This window comes from Haliotis rubra, unplaced genomic scaffold (assembly GCF_003918875.1).
Source record: "Haliotis rubra isolate DU_JTF1 unplaced genomic scaffold, ASM391887v1 Scf4, whole genome shotgun sequence".
NCBI lineage: Eukaryota > Metazoa > Mollusca > Gastropoda > Lepetellida > Haliotidae > Haliotis > Haliotis rubra.
In genome coordinates, this window is record NW_025767079.1 from 2,945,534 (window position 1) to 2,961,226 (window position 15,693).

Consider the following 15,693-nt stretch of genomic DNA (forward strand, 5'->3'; position numbering starts at 1 on the left):
AATTACCTAAATTATAAACAAATTCAATATTTAAACAAGAACCTAACTTAAATCAATAAACATTGGGAAAGTGTAATCCTAAATATAGCATACTTTAAATCAATAAACACCAAACTTGTCTCCCTTTGATTATGACGTAATTGTTGCGCGTCATTGTACTGTGTGTCAAAACAATACCCTCATGCGTGAACCGTAAAGAATGAAAATGGATTATAATTTATTATCTTCAATTTCATCCTTATATTTTCCACAAATCATTGATAATAACTAGAACCAGTATGGCTGATGAACAAAGACTCTGCGCAGAAACTCTGACCCTCGTTTGACATCTTTACAGAAATAGTTTATGTTTCCTCACGGTATATTTATTCATGTAGAACGAGCAAACCCCCTACATACAAATCCCGGCTATAAACAAACATACACTTCATATAAACTCCCGAGCAAAAGAAAGTGTTCCCTTGAAAATAGCAACGTCATCAAAACGTCACAAGGCTGTGAAGCATCGCCAAACAACGTAAACGTATGCCCAAAGACGCAACTACGATCTGTTTCTGATACACTACCATCGAATATACATTTCATTTTGGTTCAGTTTTAGTCACCACCAATCATGAATGTAAATACTTATTTTTGCCCGGCAGTTTCGTTTGTGAACATGTTTGTTCGCGATGTAGGTCACATGTATCGCTACAGCTCTGTGTGTGATATCGTAGGAGGCTCTCTTTATACCAGGTAGGTTGCGAGACTTTTAAAATATATTATGCTTTTGTTTATGCTTATGCTTATCTCAATGGTTGTCATTCCTGTTCTTTGAGGATGCGACCCGTGAAGATCCGGGGTGGAATAGGTCTTCAGCAACCCATGCTTGCCACAAAAGGCGACTATGCTTGTCGTAAGAGGCGACCAACGGGATCGGGTGGTCAGACTCGCTGACTTGGTTGACACATTGGTTGATTGTCTGGTCCAGACTTGATTATTTACAGACCGCCATCATAAAGCTGGAATATTGCTGAGTGCGGCGTAAAACTAAACTCACTCACTCACTCTTTGAGGATGCGTTTCTGATTGCTTTTCTGATTTTTATGAGAAACTGATATATTTTTCACAGGAACACATAGGTGAAAAATCGCTCTAACACCGTTTGTAAGGACGGGTCATGACGATGCATATCTATTTTTCGCGATATCATTTGCCAATCCCGTGTTGTGATAGGAGTCAATGACATTAGTGCTTTACGTGACCTTTACGGAATCTTTACGTTATACAATTACAGCGCTGTTTGATTATGAATTACACAACTGTCCACGTGCAATAGCCAGGTCCTCATTGGAAGTCAGTGAGTTTGGAAAATAGACTCTGTAACAAAACATAATGTTGACGTGTTTTTAAATTATAATTGTTAATACAATACCGGGGAAGTCCGGGTTAATTTGGTACCGGTTGACGTAATGTAATAACGCGGTTATAAACTGCGGCATTGGTCTTCAAATTGTTATAACCCGTGCCGCAGTTTGTAAACGTTGAGTTTTAATGGGATCGTTCAGTGGTTAGGCTCGCTTTTGACTACGGCTTACACATATCATCGTATTACACTTTCGCAGATCGATGGTCATTATGTTGATCACGTTGGATTGTCTGGTTCAGACTCGATTACACATTCCCACCGCCGCCGATAGAGGTATGTTGAATATTGTCTGGTTCAGACTGATTAATTACCGCCGAGTGAGTGCGGCGTGAAACAACAAACAAACACAAGTGTTTGGTACCCAGGAGAGGAGAAGATATAAAAATTAATAAAAGCATACATTACAATAAAATATGCTTGCACCCTGAGGGCGTTTTTATCCTAGTGAGTGGGTGGTTTCATCCTGCAAGAAGGGAGACCTATACTCTTAAGGGGACTGATTAGTTCCCTTGATGAAATCACCGTCGTACACACACCTGCAATATTATGTATGCACGTGTTTTAGTGGAACTAAATGCTAGTTTTAATGTTATATCTTAAGGCTGTCAGCAATCTGTCTTAAATCAACATATCTTAAAAAGTCCTATAATTTTCAGTCATGGTGGAGTTCCCACCATTCAATTTCTCTAGGTTTTGAAAGCTATTGTTTTGGCGAGTCTTCAAGCTGATGCTGTACAATTAACTTTGTCAGTTACATTCACATTACATATTTCTCCGTCTGTGCTAAGGTGATTATATCTTCTATCTCCATATGACCAGCTCCCAAAGCCCTGCATGACCATGGCTATATTATACAACCTTTACCGATAAGGTGAAGTGTTGACGTTAATCGTAAGGGCAAAGTACTCCAATGAGTATACCAGTTGATTGTTTTTTGCTAACTTTTTCATTCACGCATCTTCTGAAACTGTTTTGCTTGTTATCGTTGTTGTTGTTGTTGTTGTAGTAGTAGTAGTTTCTTGTTTGCATAACACCTAACCTCGTTGTGTCGAACACGTGGGTACCTTGAAAGAAGTTCTAGTTATCCGGTATGTTGAATTTTATTGCTCTTTATCTCTTACCTTCACTTGTTAAAAGAATTCCCACGCGGGTAAAAAAGTCTTGATATCTCAAAAACTCTAGTCCCCAGCTTTAACCACTAGGCTACCCCACCGCCCCTCACGCTGAAGACCCGGGTTCGAATCCCCACATGGGTACAATGTGTGAAGCCCATTTCTGGTGTCCCCGCCGTGATGTTGCTGGAATATTGCTAAAAGCGGCGTAAAACCAAACTCAGTCAGTCACTCAGTCTTCAACGTGACGAGCGAAAGCTTTAACCACTAGGCTACCCCACCGCCCAATAAGTACTGAACTACAGGGCCAAATAAAGTATACACAGGATAGTGCACTTGACTATACACTGTGATACTGTCACTCCCTATTCCAGCACTAAAGTGATCGAAACTCCCTTACTTCAGCATCGGCTTACGACCTGTGAAGATCCGGCTTAGAATTGGTCTTCACCAACCCATGCGACTAACAGGATCGGGCTTTCAGGCTCGCTGACTTGGTTAACACATGTCACTGTATCCTGATTGCGTAGATCGATGCTCATGATGTTGATCACTGGATTGTGTGGTCCAGACTCGATAATTTACAGACCGACGCCATATAGCTGGAATGTTGCTGAGTGCAGCGTTAAACAACCAACCAACCAACCAACCAATCCCTGTGACGTCAGATGAACACCACTCGTTGTGAGACACTTTCGTCCTGATTCTTTTTATGACCCTTCAATTTTTTATTGCCAGTGGGCTGTATAAATAATGTGATGTATTGAGATTTTATACCTGCGATTTTATATCTGTGCTGACCCATGTACACAAACGTCGACCAGGCCCCGATTTCTCGAAACAAACTTAAGTCTGAGTTTTGACTTAAGTTAGAGTTTTGACTCAAATTTGAGAAAACGCAGGGAAATGCATTTCCCAGAATGAACTGAAATCGATATTAAACTCAAACATAGTAGACAATTTGAGTTTGGTACATAGATTACTTAAGTTGTTTGGGCTTTTTTATTTAAAAAATGCAGTTGAGTTAAAAATTCAGCTGTTTCAAATTGTCAAACTCAGTTTGAAATTTGAGTAAAAACTTAAGTTTGTTTCGAGAAATCGGGGCCAGGTCTCCTCAAAACGCTGTTTGGGAGGTGTACAAACCTCTCTTCTGTTCTGCTCTCGTGTTCTGTGTTTTCAGTCAATCACTTATCAACGCGAGTTCTGGAAATAGTATTAATATAGAAGTTGTGCACGATGGAACTAGGTGTTTGACCATCTTGAAACGTATTTTCCGGTATTCTCCCATTTTTCACTTCTTCACTGACCTTCTTCAACTCCAAACATCAGATTTCACGTCCTCCTCTGTATGACAGTGAGTTTAGTTTCACGCTGCTTTTAGCAATATTCCAGCAGTATCACGGCGTGGGACACCAGAAATAGGCTTCACACATTGTACCCATGTAAGGACTCGAACCCGGGTCTTCAGAGTGCCGAGCGAACGCTTTATCCACGAGGCTACCCCACCGCCCCCTCCACCCTCTGTATAACACGTGAGGGGGGTTGTACTCCAGCAATGAATCTTGATGTAATTGTACCTGAACAGCACATGGCATGTCAATAAAGTAATGTCCTTATTTCTTCCAGTACTACTTTTTCAACTTCTTCTCCTACCTTTTGACTTCTTATTTTCTCTCTCTTCTTCTACTTTTTCTATTTTTACGTCTTCTTCCTCCACCTTCCCTACTGCTTCTTCTACTGTTTTTTATCCTTCTTCTTCAACCTTTAGTACATTTTCGCCCTCTTCGTTTCCTTCTTCTACTGTTTCTTCTTCTCCTTCTTGAATACACAACACCTAATTTTGTAAGAAATCAGATGCCCTGATGTCTGTGATCATTGGAAATACTGCGTCTCGTAAATGCTCGCCAAGTAGTTTAACAGGGTACAGTCGTGACACTAGTCTTTCGTTACTTTCCTGATAAGTAAATCATTTTGCGGACAAGTAAATCACTTTACTGACAAGTAAATCTTTGAAAAATTAGTTTCCAGACAATACCATCATCCTCATAGTAATGATGGAGTTAATATTTAAATTAAAGAGGAAGCGTTATAATCCAAAAGAAATTATGAGAAAAATACATTATTTACATGTGCAATCATAACGGCAGTGTACAGTTTTATTGTGTACTAACACTTTTTAAGAATTTAGGATTGGAAAGATGTTTTCAAATATCAGAACAGGAAATAGGAACCTGTAAAAGCACAGCATTTCTGATAGTGCATGAAATTGAACTTCTTTACAATGATGATGGTGATGATAACGACGACGACAACGATGATGATGATGATGACGACGACGACGACGATGATGATGATGATAGTGGTGATGGTTGTGGCGCTGACATGTGTTAGGTTTTTGGGAAATAGGAAAATGTAAAAGCACAGCATTTCTGTTAGTGAATGAAATTAAACTTCCCCTTGACGCACAATGATGATGATGATGATGACGACGACGACGACGACGATGATGATGATGATGATGATGATGATGATGATGATAATAATGGTGATGGTTGTGGCGCTGACATGTATTAGGTTTTGGGGAAATAGGAAAATGTAAAAGCACAGCATTTCTGTTAGTGAATGAAATTGAACTTCTTTACAATGATGATGGTGATGATAACGACGACGACGATGATGATGATGATACTGATGATGATGATAGTGGTACTGGTCGTGGTGGCGATGACATTTTTAGACTCAGGGCTGTGTCACTCAAAGAGATTAGGGTATGTTACAATAAACCTACAACACCGAAATATAATACCCTCCACACAGTGATGTCTTGTTTGGATGAGACTTGAATTCATCCTAGAATGCTTACACTGTGTATCGTATTCCATTCGACCTGGGTACGAGCCCGGCCACCGTGACACCGGCAGTGGCTCTACTCAGCACACACTACTTAACCTGAAACCGAAAAGACGCTTTTACCATACTTAAAACCGTACATTGGGGGTAGTTCTTATTCCTTCTTGTCATAGGACCTGTCTGGTTAGGGACAAGAGGGGATGATGATGATGATGATGATGATGGTGATGATGATGATGATGATGATGATGATGATGATGATGATGATGATGATGATGATGAATTTTAAAGGGTGGTGGTGGGGGGGGTGGGTGGGTGTTGTCACCCATTTGGTTCAGTGGGGATAGGGGGTGTCAATTTTGGGTGTCATTGAGTTTGTACATGACATGCAGGGGCTGGGGAGGAAGGGGCACTTATTTTGAACATAAATTTTAAGGAGGGTCGATTATCATCACACTCTCACACACACACACACACTCTCTCTCTCTCTCTCTCTCTCTCTCTCTCTCTCTCTCTCTCTCTCTCTCTCTCTCTCTCTCTCTCTCTCTCTCTCTCTCTCTCTCTCTCTCTCTCTCTCTCTCTCTCTCTCTCTCTCTCTCTCTCTCTCTCTCTCTCTCACACACACACACACACACACAAAAGCCGGTCCCGGTAAACACATTTACCAGCAGCGCATCGGTTTGTTGTGCTGTCGTGATGGTATATGAAGCAGATTGTTAATGCCAAGGTCACTTTAGTGTTAATGTCAAGGACACTCCAATATCAATGTCAAGGACACTCCAATATCAATGTCAAGGACACTCCAATATCAATGTCAAGGACACTCCAATGTCAAGGACACATTAATATTAATATTCAATGTCAAGTCCATGTTTCTGTTACCATGTTTGTGAACATTGGATCCCCAAGGCTGCGCTACAATCAGCACCAGTACACCCTCCCATATCAAACTGACAGGCATTGTTTTACCTGAAATTAGGTTTAATGCGGCGTAAAATCCAAAACACTGTCACCCGTTTCCGGGTTTTAAATGGACGCTGGACATCGATTCTTCCATTCACTACCTTTCGTTTCCCCTTGACGCCTTTTCCTGCTGAAACGCCAGACACTCACTTCTTTCTTAACTGCGCATTTCATAAACAAATACATTTTTGTGGTTCCTATTACCCTGTTATGACTGGAGTTATTTGCCCTTTGTTTCAGGGTCGGCGTTGACGATGGCACAGACGGGGCCGCCGCCTATGAAGGCGGGGAGACTCTATGTCAACCCAGAGGAGGAGGATCAGATGGTTAGATACTTCAATGTTAATGCCAAGGACACATTAATGCCAAGTCCATTTTTCTGCTACTGCCAGTAACCCAAGAAGGGGAATAAACGGCAGAGGTGTCGTGGTGCCATAATTCGCAGTTCGGAGTTCTGTCCCTTAGCTGTGTCAGGATCCGTTGGTCATTGGCTCAAAAGATAATTTCCTCACTATTATGATGTGTGTTATGTTGGTAACACCAGGACATGCGTTGGTATCATGGGAAAATTGCAAAACAGTGCAGAGCCTCCGATAATTGTGAAGGAAAATAAATAGAAATGTTTTAACAACAAAGTGGAGGTAATAATGTATGGGTCCAAGCATTTCGGCATAGCTAAATGCTGCTCAGCTTGTGGTGAAACTCTGGACTTCACTCCACCAGCAGTAACATTGACAAAAGTTAAATAAACTGCCAGAGGAAAAGATTACCCAATTTTCAATATCCCGAGGGGCTGATTCCATTTTGTATAAACGTGACATCTCATAAAGCAGAGTTGCATTTAACGAGGCGAAATTACTGCCCAATAACCTTCAGGCTCTCTACATTATACTTTTAACATAATAAGGCCACTATTCTTAAATATGACTTTATTTAATCCGTAATCTGTTGGTAATAACGTCATTGCCAAACTTTGTTTTTCATATTCTAGTTTGCTTGAAATCATATATTGACAAAACATTATTGTTTTCGTACTCAGAAACTGCTTATGGGATATGAATGCCGCTGTCTACAAGTTTCAAAAGGATTAGAATGTCTGTTGTCAGTTCCAACTGACGAATCTCTGAGTTTGTGACGTAATATGTAGCCGTGAATATCCAGTTCACCAATCCACGCATGTCGTAAATTCGTAATATTCACCGGATCGAGTTTTCAGGCTCGCCGACTTGGTTGATGCATGTAACTGAATCTCAGTTGCGTTGATCGGTGCTCATGATGTCAATCACTTAAATGTCTAGTCCAAGCTAGATTGTTTCCCGACAGCTGGAATGTTGCTGTAATGCGACTTTAAACAAGGGTGGTATGTTATTGAACATATCCCAGGAAAACGTCCAACTTTTAAGCAGGTTCCGAATCATGATAAATGAATACTCTACCAACGATTAAATTGCAGGATGGCATTCTATGATAAAGAGATGTGTGTGTCTGGGTGGTAATATATCCTGCATTAAGACCAAGACATAACCAATAAACCTTCTAAACTTCCACACTGGAAAATCAATACTAATTATTACTGATTTGCACTCAGCGCTCAATCCGGTTCGATTCTCCACATGGGTACAATATGTGAAGCCCATGTCAGGTGTCCCCCGCCGTGATATTGCTGGAATATTGTTAAAAGCGGCGTAAAACTAAACTCACGCACTGTACCTTGTGACGCCATGAGGACGTCAACTGTTGAGACACACATTGATAATGATGCATGTAAACTCGGCATCAGTATCGACTACATCTTCATTGAATAGCTATACTACTCACACTTTGCTAAGGAATCACAAAAAATCGCAACTTTACTTAAACGTAGATTTATAGTTTGAAATTATATCCATTAAAACTGGATAAATAGTGATATGGTAACACATCTTCAGGAAAACAGCCACTTTAAGCTAACCGTATGCACTTGATACATGAGTAACCATAAAAATGGTTTTCATGGCACCAGTCAACTATTTTGCAAATCATGGCAGGGGTCATTGATAAGTACTACACACATCCTGTCAATAGCAGGTATGGGATCCACCAGATGAAATGACATACTGAAAACTTGGATCCATGCTTACAATTTGTCCCCACATCATAGTTTTCTGTTGAATCAATGATTTGATCCTTAGCAAAGTGTGAATAACTATTTCTTATTAGTCTCATTTAAGCCACCGTCAAGCACTGAGTGTGCACTTTCTTTTGGCCGGAACTGTATATTGTCTGAGGACTCGTCAACTTACATACCAACGACACACGAAACCTGTCCAAACATGTACTCACTTTGTAACCTGTTGGTTATCTTGGGACATGAAACCAAGCCCAACAGTTCACAGGGATTGTCTCAAACGACGACGCTATCTATTTTATATCTGTGCCCACACTCAGATCAACACAGTCCTGGAGTTTATCTCGGTTAACATTGTGCGAAATCCATTTTGAACACGATTATCCAGGTCACATGATATCACGTTGCCCGAATGCGAGAATTACCAGAATGCGAAAATGCGAAATCCATTTTGAACACGATTATCCAGGTTACGTGGTATCACGTTGCATGTCACAAGTGATTCTTCATATAAGACGTATACATAACCGTATTTCTATTAGGAATATTTTTGTTTCAAAACTGTCGTCATGTTGAATGAATGATTTACTTGCTGACAGATCGATGTGTATGCAGTTGACGGTATATATTTTTACGTCAGTACGCCATTGCTACCGAAAGGTGACGGAATATGACGAGTGCATCCGAAGGCTTGTTTACATGTTATCCTTGGTTGTGATGTGATGTGCACCTCATCTTATATCGGGGAGAGGTACGGACGGTCAGTCGTCAATGACACCGCAATTCTCTATGCAGAGTTGCTTCCCTTGGGTACGGCAGAAACCTATGATCGTGGATGTGAAGGTCACAATTTGCCCTGAACATGATTCTCAGTTTGTCTGCTCCAGCGTTTGACAACAGTTTTAAACGACTGAAACATGTATCACTTTTAGCTTTCCTTCCTGACAAGCAGTGATTTAACTGAATATTATTGAATACTGTTCGAAGACGCCTAAAACCCAACTCACTCACTCACCAACTCACTCACACTCTTGTGAAGGAAATTGGTCACATCGTGTCAAGTCCCGTCAGTAACATTCCAATTCATCGAACTGACACAGAATATGATTTAATGAATTCAAAGTTCTCTGTTTGCAAATTCTCTCAAACCATCGACAATTTATTTTAAAAAGTCCGGCTCTTATCACATCTTAAGACCGACAATCGTCATATGTCTTTTTAACACATCTCGTAATATTGGTATAGTTATATTGATATTGATATATTTTAAAACAGTAGTTCAGAATCCAAGTTTCATTCATCGCTGTGAGTGTTTTCGGATCATGTTTATTTCCTCTGGAACCAAAAGTTTTATTTCATTACCTTGAAGGATTTCTGCAAATACTCTCGAACTTTAGTGAAAAGCGGCGTTGGAATCCTCGAATTGGGGAATTGGAATTAAAAAATTACAGATGTAGTTGGTCCTTCCTTACTCGTGGTTAGGGGGGGGGGGGGAGGGGCGGTCGATGACATGCTCGTAACATACCTGTCTTTTAAACAGGGAAAGGAAGCCATGTGTTCAATGTGTCGCAGTCTATGATTTGCAGAATTTAGAATTGGTTTCTGCAGAAAATTCACTGGCCCCGCACCGTACGCTCAAAGTCAACAACTAAAGTGCAGGACCGAACTTTTAAAAGAGGATTTTTTTTAAAAATAAGTCAACTGGCCGTTCACTATCACCAGACCACCGGAATTGAAGTTTCTGACCAGACGATTTGAAAGCGTGTTCATGCAGCTCAGCTGGCTCCGTTAACAAACTGAAACATTCTAGGCATTTCAATGGTGTTTTAAGAGTAACCTTTAAGGGATCGCCGTCATGTCTTCAGCTAAGTCCAGATTCATCTTGATTATGCCGAGACTTCTCTGGAGGCGTCTCAGCGTAATCGACATGACAGATTCATGGGCCACTGGTCAAGATCAAAATGCCGGCCAGAGCACCTTTTTGATGAGCCCCTAGGCACCGCTACAGAGACAATACACTGGCGACAATAGTTAAGTGTCATGCTGGTCTTTTGGCTTTCAAGGCGTATAGGAACTGACTATCTTTGGCAGTCAAATATTATCAGAATACAATGAACAGGCACATGCTCGGGAGACGTAGAAGCGCACGTCAAAGGTATTTCGCCGAAGATTAAAAGAGGAACACAATGGGTGAATTTTGAGTGCCTTCGTGATATCCTAGGATATCGAAGGTATCGGTGTTGAACCAAACTCTATCATCCACTTTATTTCAGGAAATCTCCGGGTTTAGGCCCCATAAACTGAAGACAGCTGTCGTGTGGTTCTTCATCATCATCACGGTCGGCCTGCTGCGACTCTTCTTCTATTGGCTGCCACACCTGTTTGTAAAGGCCACCCACTCCAGGTGCTCACTGGTGGATGCTACGACAGTGTTATTGAAGGTACGTCCACCCACGCCAGGTGCTCACTGGCGGTTACTACGACAGTGTTATTGAGGGTAAGTCCACCCACTCCAGGTGCTCACTGGTGGTTGCTACAACAGTGTTATTGAGGGTAAGTCCACCCACTCCAGGTGCTCACTGGTGGTTGCTACAACAGTGTTATTGAGGGTAAGTCCACCCACTACAGGTGCTCACTGGCGGTTACTACGACAGTGATATTGAGGGTAAGTCCACCCACTCCAGGTGCTCACTGGCGGTTACTACGACAGTGTTATTGAAGGTAAGTCCACCCACTCCAGGTGCTCACTGGCGGTTGCTACAACAGTGTTATTGAGGGTAAGTCCACCCACTCCAGGTGCTCACTGGCGGTTGCTACGACAGTGTTATTGAGGGTAAGTCCACCCACTCCAGGTGCTCACTGGCGGTTGCTACGACAGTGTTATTGAGGGTAAGTCCACCCACTCCAGGTGCTCACTGGTGGTTGCTACGACAGTGTTATTGAGGGTAAGTCCACCCTGGCGGTTGCTACGACAGTGTTATTAAGGGTAAGGCTACCCACTCCAGGTGCTCACTGGCGGTTGCTACGACAGTGTTACTGAAGGTCAGACCACTCACGGATAGTTGCTATAACAGTGTTATTGCAGGTACGGCCACCCACTCCAGGTGCTCACTGGCGGTTGCTACGACAGTGTTACTGACGGTCAGACCACTCACGGATAGTTGCTATAACAGTGTTATTGCAGGTAAGGCCACCCACTCCAGGTGCTCACTGGCGGTTGCTACGACAGTGTTATTGAGGGTAAGGCCACCCACTCCAGGTGCTCACCGGTAGTTGCTACGACAGTGTTATAGAAGATAAGGCCATCCACACAAGGTGCTTACTGTCCATGTTACTGAAGGCGAAATCAGTTGATTATAAAGTATATCGTTACTTGGTATGTGTATAAAGTATATCGTGACTTGGTATGTGTATGCGTGGTAAAGGCAACTTTCTGTATTTGATATCTTGTAATTTTTTTAATTTTGTTTCAGGACCAGTGGAAGGACTGGTTTAAATCCACTGTGAAAACACAGTGAGTGTAACTGCTTGCATATTCATACATATTCCGAAAGCTCAGATAGAAAACGTGTTTTTCACAACGTATGTCGCTAAGGAGCAAGATGCACGTGTATATTTCACATACATACACGTTATCAGTTCTTGATAAACTTTCATAAATAATGGTTATGTAAAAACAATGTTTGTTTAAAGATTTTAGTTGCCAAGGTTCTTTGAATGTTGGTTCTCAAAGTCACAAATATTTGGCCATATAATTTCAAATCACGTATTTTATCGAAACCAACAAAATGAGTGAGTGAGTTTTACTTTTTACACCGCTTTTTGCAATATTACAGCAATAGCACGGCGGGGGACACCAGAAATAGGCTTCACACATTGTACCAATTTGGGTATTCGAACTCGGGTCTTCGGCGGGATAAATATACACTTTAACCACTATGCTACCTAACTGCCCCTCAATATAATGTGTGTATGAAGACATGTGCACTATCTGCCAGAGACCTGACGGGCCACTCCAATAACACCCAGACGCCGCAGCGGGCACAAGCCTCCAACGTATCAACCAAGGTGAGATGTTATTATGTTACAGGTGATTTAACAAAGGTGTTAGAAGGACCAGTGTAGTGCGGGTTATAGCACCGGAATGACACAGACGATTGGTGATAAGAAACGAACTTTGTTCTCGGACTCTTAGCCAATATATACTGATAAAAAAAGTAAAAGAACGCCTGAGTCTTTTCAAGACCTATGCTCTGTACTGATTAGGTAACTGATATATTTATGGTATGGTTATTTTAAGGATACATTTGTGATATTACGGACATATTTATGATGTTACCGATATATCCTTGTCGATACTTTTTTATGATGGCACAGTTATAATTTATGATGTCACGGCTACATGTATGATGTCACGGATATATTAATGATGTCACGGATGTATGTATGATACAACTATGATATATATATAGCTTTATAATTTACATTCCAGGTAATTTGGGGCGTTTACGTTTCTGATTCCCTTTCAGAAGGGAAGTGGTCTAATACGGTACTTTATCTGCAAGAAAATCAAGTATATTTGGGACACAGAAAAGAAAGAATTTACACGACTGAGGTCAGATGTCTTTCATATTGACTTTAATAGTTAAAGCTCTTTTTAAAGTTTGAAGTTATTCAATATTCAAACAGATTCTGCTTTGCCGCATCAGAATCGTCTTTTGTCTGTAAACATCAATTCTGTTGTTACCTCGGAATGATTACTGCCACAGTATCTCACCCTGACGGAGCTATCTTTGTCTCAGACTTATACACGACCGTGAAGAGCTGGGTTAGAATCGGCGAATAAAACTTACTCACTCACTGGATTGTATGGTCCAGACTCAATTATTTACATATAGCTGAGTACGGCGTGAAACAACAAACAAACAAGTCCAAGATACGGACCAGGGCAATATAGCTGGAATATTGTCCAATGTAGCGGTAATTTCCAAACAAACACGCACTGCCTTCATAATCATGACATGCCCATCTTGTTGCAGAGGGTTTGACAAGGACAAGGAGTGTACCTTCTTCCACCAACAAACAGGCCTGGCGTATGATGAACAAAGAACGAGGTATGCTAATTTCACACATGAAAGTGCCATATAGTTTCATATCATCAGAGCGGATCTCAATGTCATAGATATTAAACTCGATATTATCGGCGTTGATCCAATCGAAGAGTGTCCGTCCCGGGGCTGTTTACACATAACCATATTCTCAAAGCACGTATTTGTCTCAGAACACACTCGACCCGAACATGCTCTCAGTAATTGCCATGTGTACATACTGACGCAGAAAAGAAAGGCAACATTTATTCTGGAAATAAGGAAGATGGCTGCCAGTTCTATGTATCAGAACGGCGTTGGTCATTCTGAAGCACTTAAGTAACGCAACATTTGTTTAGAAACTGTGACCAAGCGATTATTATTTGGCGTCCCTAATGTATCTTGTATCCATTTGCACTCAAATGTTCATACTGAAGCACTTAAGAAACGCAACATATTTCATGGCTGTATTTGTGACTGTGTATTTGTATTCACTGAAGCGAGAAACAGTATAAAACTAATACTTGGAGTTATCGCTTAGTTGCCGATCTGCCTGTTTCTTAACTATATGTGAATGGGACGCTTCCAAATATCCGTAATTGTTCATACTCAACTACATAAGAAACACAACATATATTCTATCAATAGTTTCAATATATACTCATCAATAGTCACCCCTTCAATTTTTTAATTGGAGAGGGGTATGGGGTGGGGATGTGACAACCCATGAGTATATATGAAAGGGCGGCAAGGAAGCCTCGTGGTTGTTTTTCTCCGACTACCTGATGCCTATTTTAGCCGAACTACGTATAACGAACTACGGTTAGACCGAACTAAAACAAATGTTCCCTTTGAGTTCGTCATAACCGTAGTTGCTGTTATTTCATAAAATATTTTAATGTATATTGGACATGAGCTAAATTTCAATATTTTCTATCAATCCGTTGGACTATGTTTAAAACAAATTGCCACTCTTTGTAGTATATTCCTGATGGATGGCCCAGTGGTCTAAGGTACTATGAGTTGCGTCCAAACTTTGAAAGCCCGATTCGAATCCCAGATTTGCTCAGCTTATACCACACAGCATAATGACTTCGAGCTAGTCAGTTCTTGTTTTATCCCCTGATCGTCGGTTGACAGGCAGGGAAACAACCGACCTTCCGCTCTCCGGGCAGATGCTGTATCCATGGTGAAGGCCATTCCTACGAATACTCTTTACCAAGTGGCCCGTGAAGATCCGGGTTAAAATTGATCTTCAGCCACCCATGCTTGTTGCCAGAGGCGACTATCGTGACTGTGTGGTCAGGCTCGCTGACTTGGTTGATACATGTCATCGGTTCCCAATTGGTAATACAGAAAATCACTGGATTGTCTGGTCCAGACTCGATTATGTACAGATCGCAGCATATGGCTGGAATATTGCTAAGTGCGGCGTTAAACTAAAAAATAAACCGATGCCCATGCTTTTGATCACTGGATTGTCTGGTCCAGACTCAATTACAGATATAGCTGGAATATTAGCGTTAAACAACCACCAACCAACCAACCCTGTCAAGCGCGGTATATTGATGTTAAGATAATTACTCTCATCTTTATGTTAAACGGATGTGTGTTAATTTTTCAGACAAGTTCTGTATGGTGTCAACTCCATTCGAGTCCACGTGATGCCGATTATCAAGATATTGTTCAAAGAGGCAAGTCAACGTCAACGCAAGGACATGGCTCCCTGTCCGGCATCTTTCATTACCAGCTGGGGCGGTGCGGTATACCTAGTGGTTAAAGCGTCAGTCCGAAGACCCCGGTTCGATTCCCCACATGGGTACAATGTGTGAAGCCCATTTGTGGTGTCCCCCGCCGTGATATTGCTGGAATATTGCTAAAAGCGGCTTAAAACTAAGCTGACTCGCTCATTACCACCACCATCATCTCCACACGGTCATCACCTTCATCCTCGTCGTTACTGTCAGAAGGAGTTGCAACATCATGGTTATTATTTCAGGAGAAACAGCGACACTAAGTGCAGCATCAACGTCATCATTTCATCATCTTCATTAACATTTGTCATTAATATTATCAGAAGACGAGTAGGAGCAGCTGCGGCGTTATCAAATCCATTGCGGGGCGGTGGGGTAGCCCAGCGGTTAAATGGTTCGCTTGTCACGCCGA

The 15,693-nt window shown here is 41.5% G+C and overlaps 1 protein-coding gene across 1 annotated transcript in view; it reads left to right on the plus strand.

Moving 5' to 3' along the window:
• Positions 1-704: 704 nt before the first annotated feature.
• The window catches only part of LOC124287285 (polyamine-transporting ATPase 13A3-like), a 47,409-nt gene continuing 32,420 nt past the window's right edge, over positions 705-15,693 (plus strand). The window contains 8 exon segments of the mRNA XM_046723784.1: positions 705-735; positions 6,574-6,659; positions 10,714-10,881; positions 11,914-11,954; positions 12,439-12,508; positions 12,970-13,055; positions 13,480-13,554; positions 15,152-15,221. Coding sequence (XP_046579740.1) covers positions 6,588-6,659; positions 10,714-10,881; positions 11,914-11,954; positions 12,439-12,508; positions 12,970-13,055; positions 13,480-13,554; positions 15,152-15,221 — 582 coding nt within the window. The 5' untranslated portion in view covers positions 705-735; positions 6,574-6,587.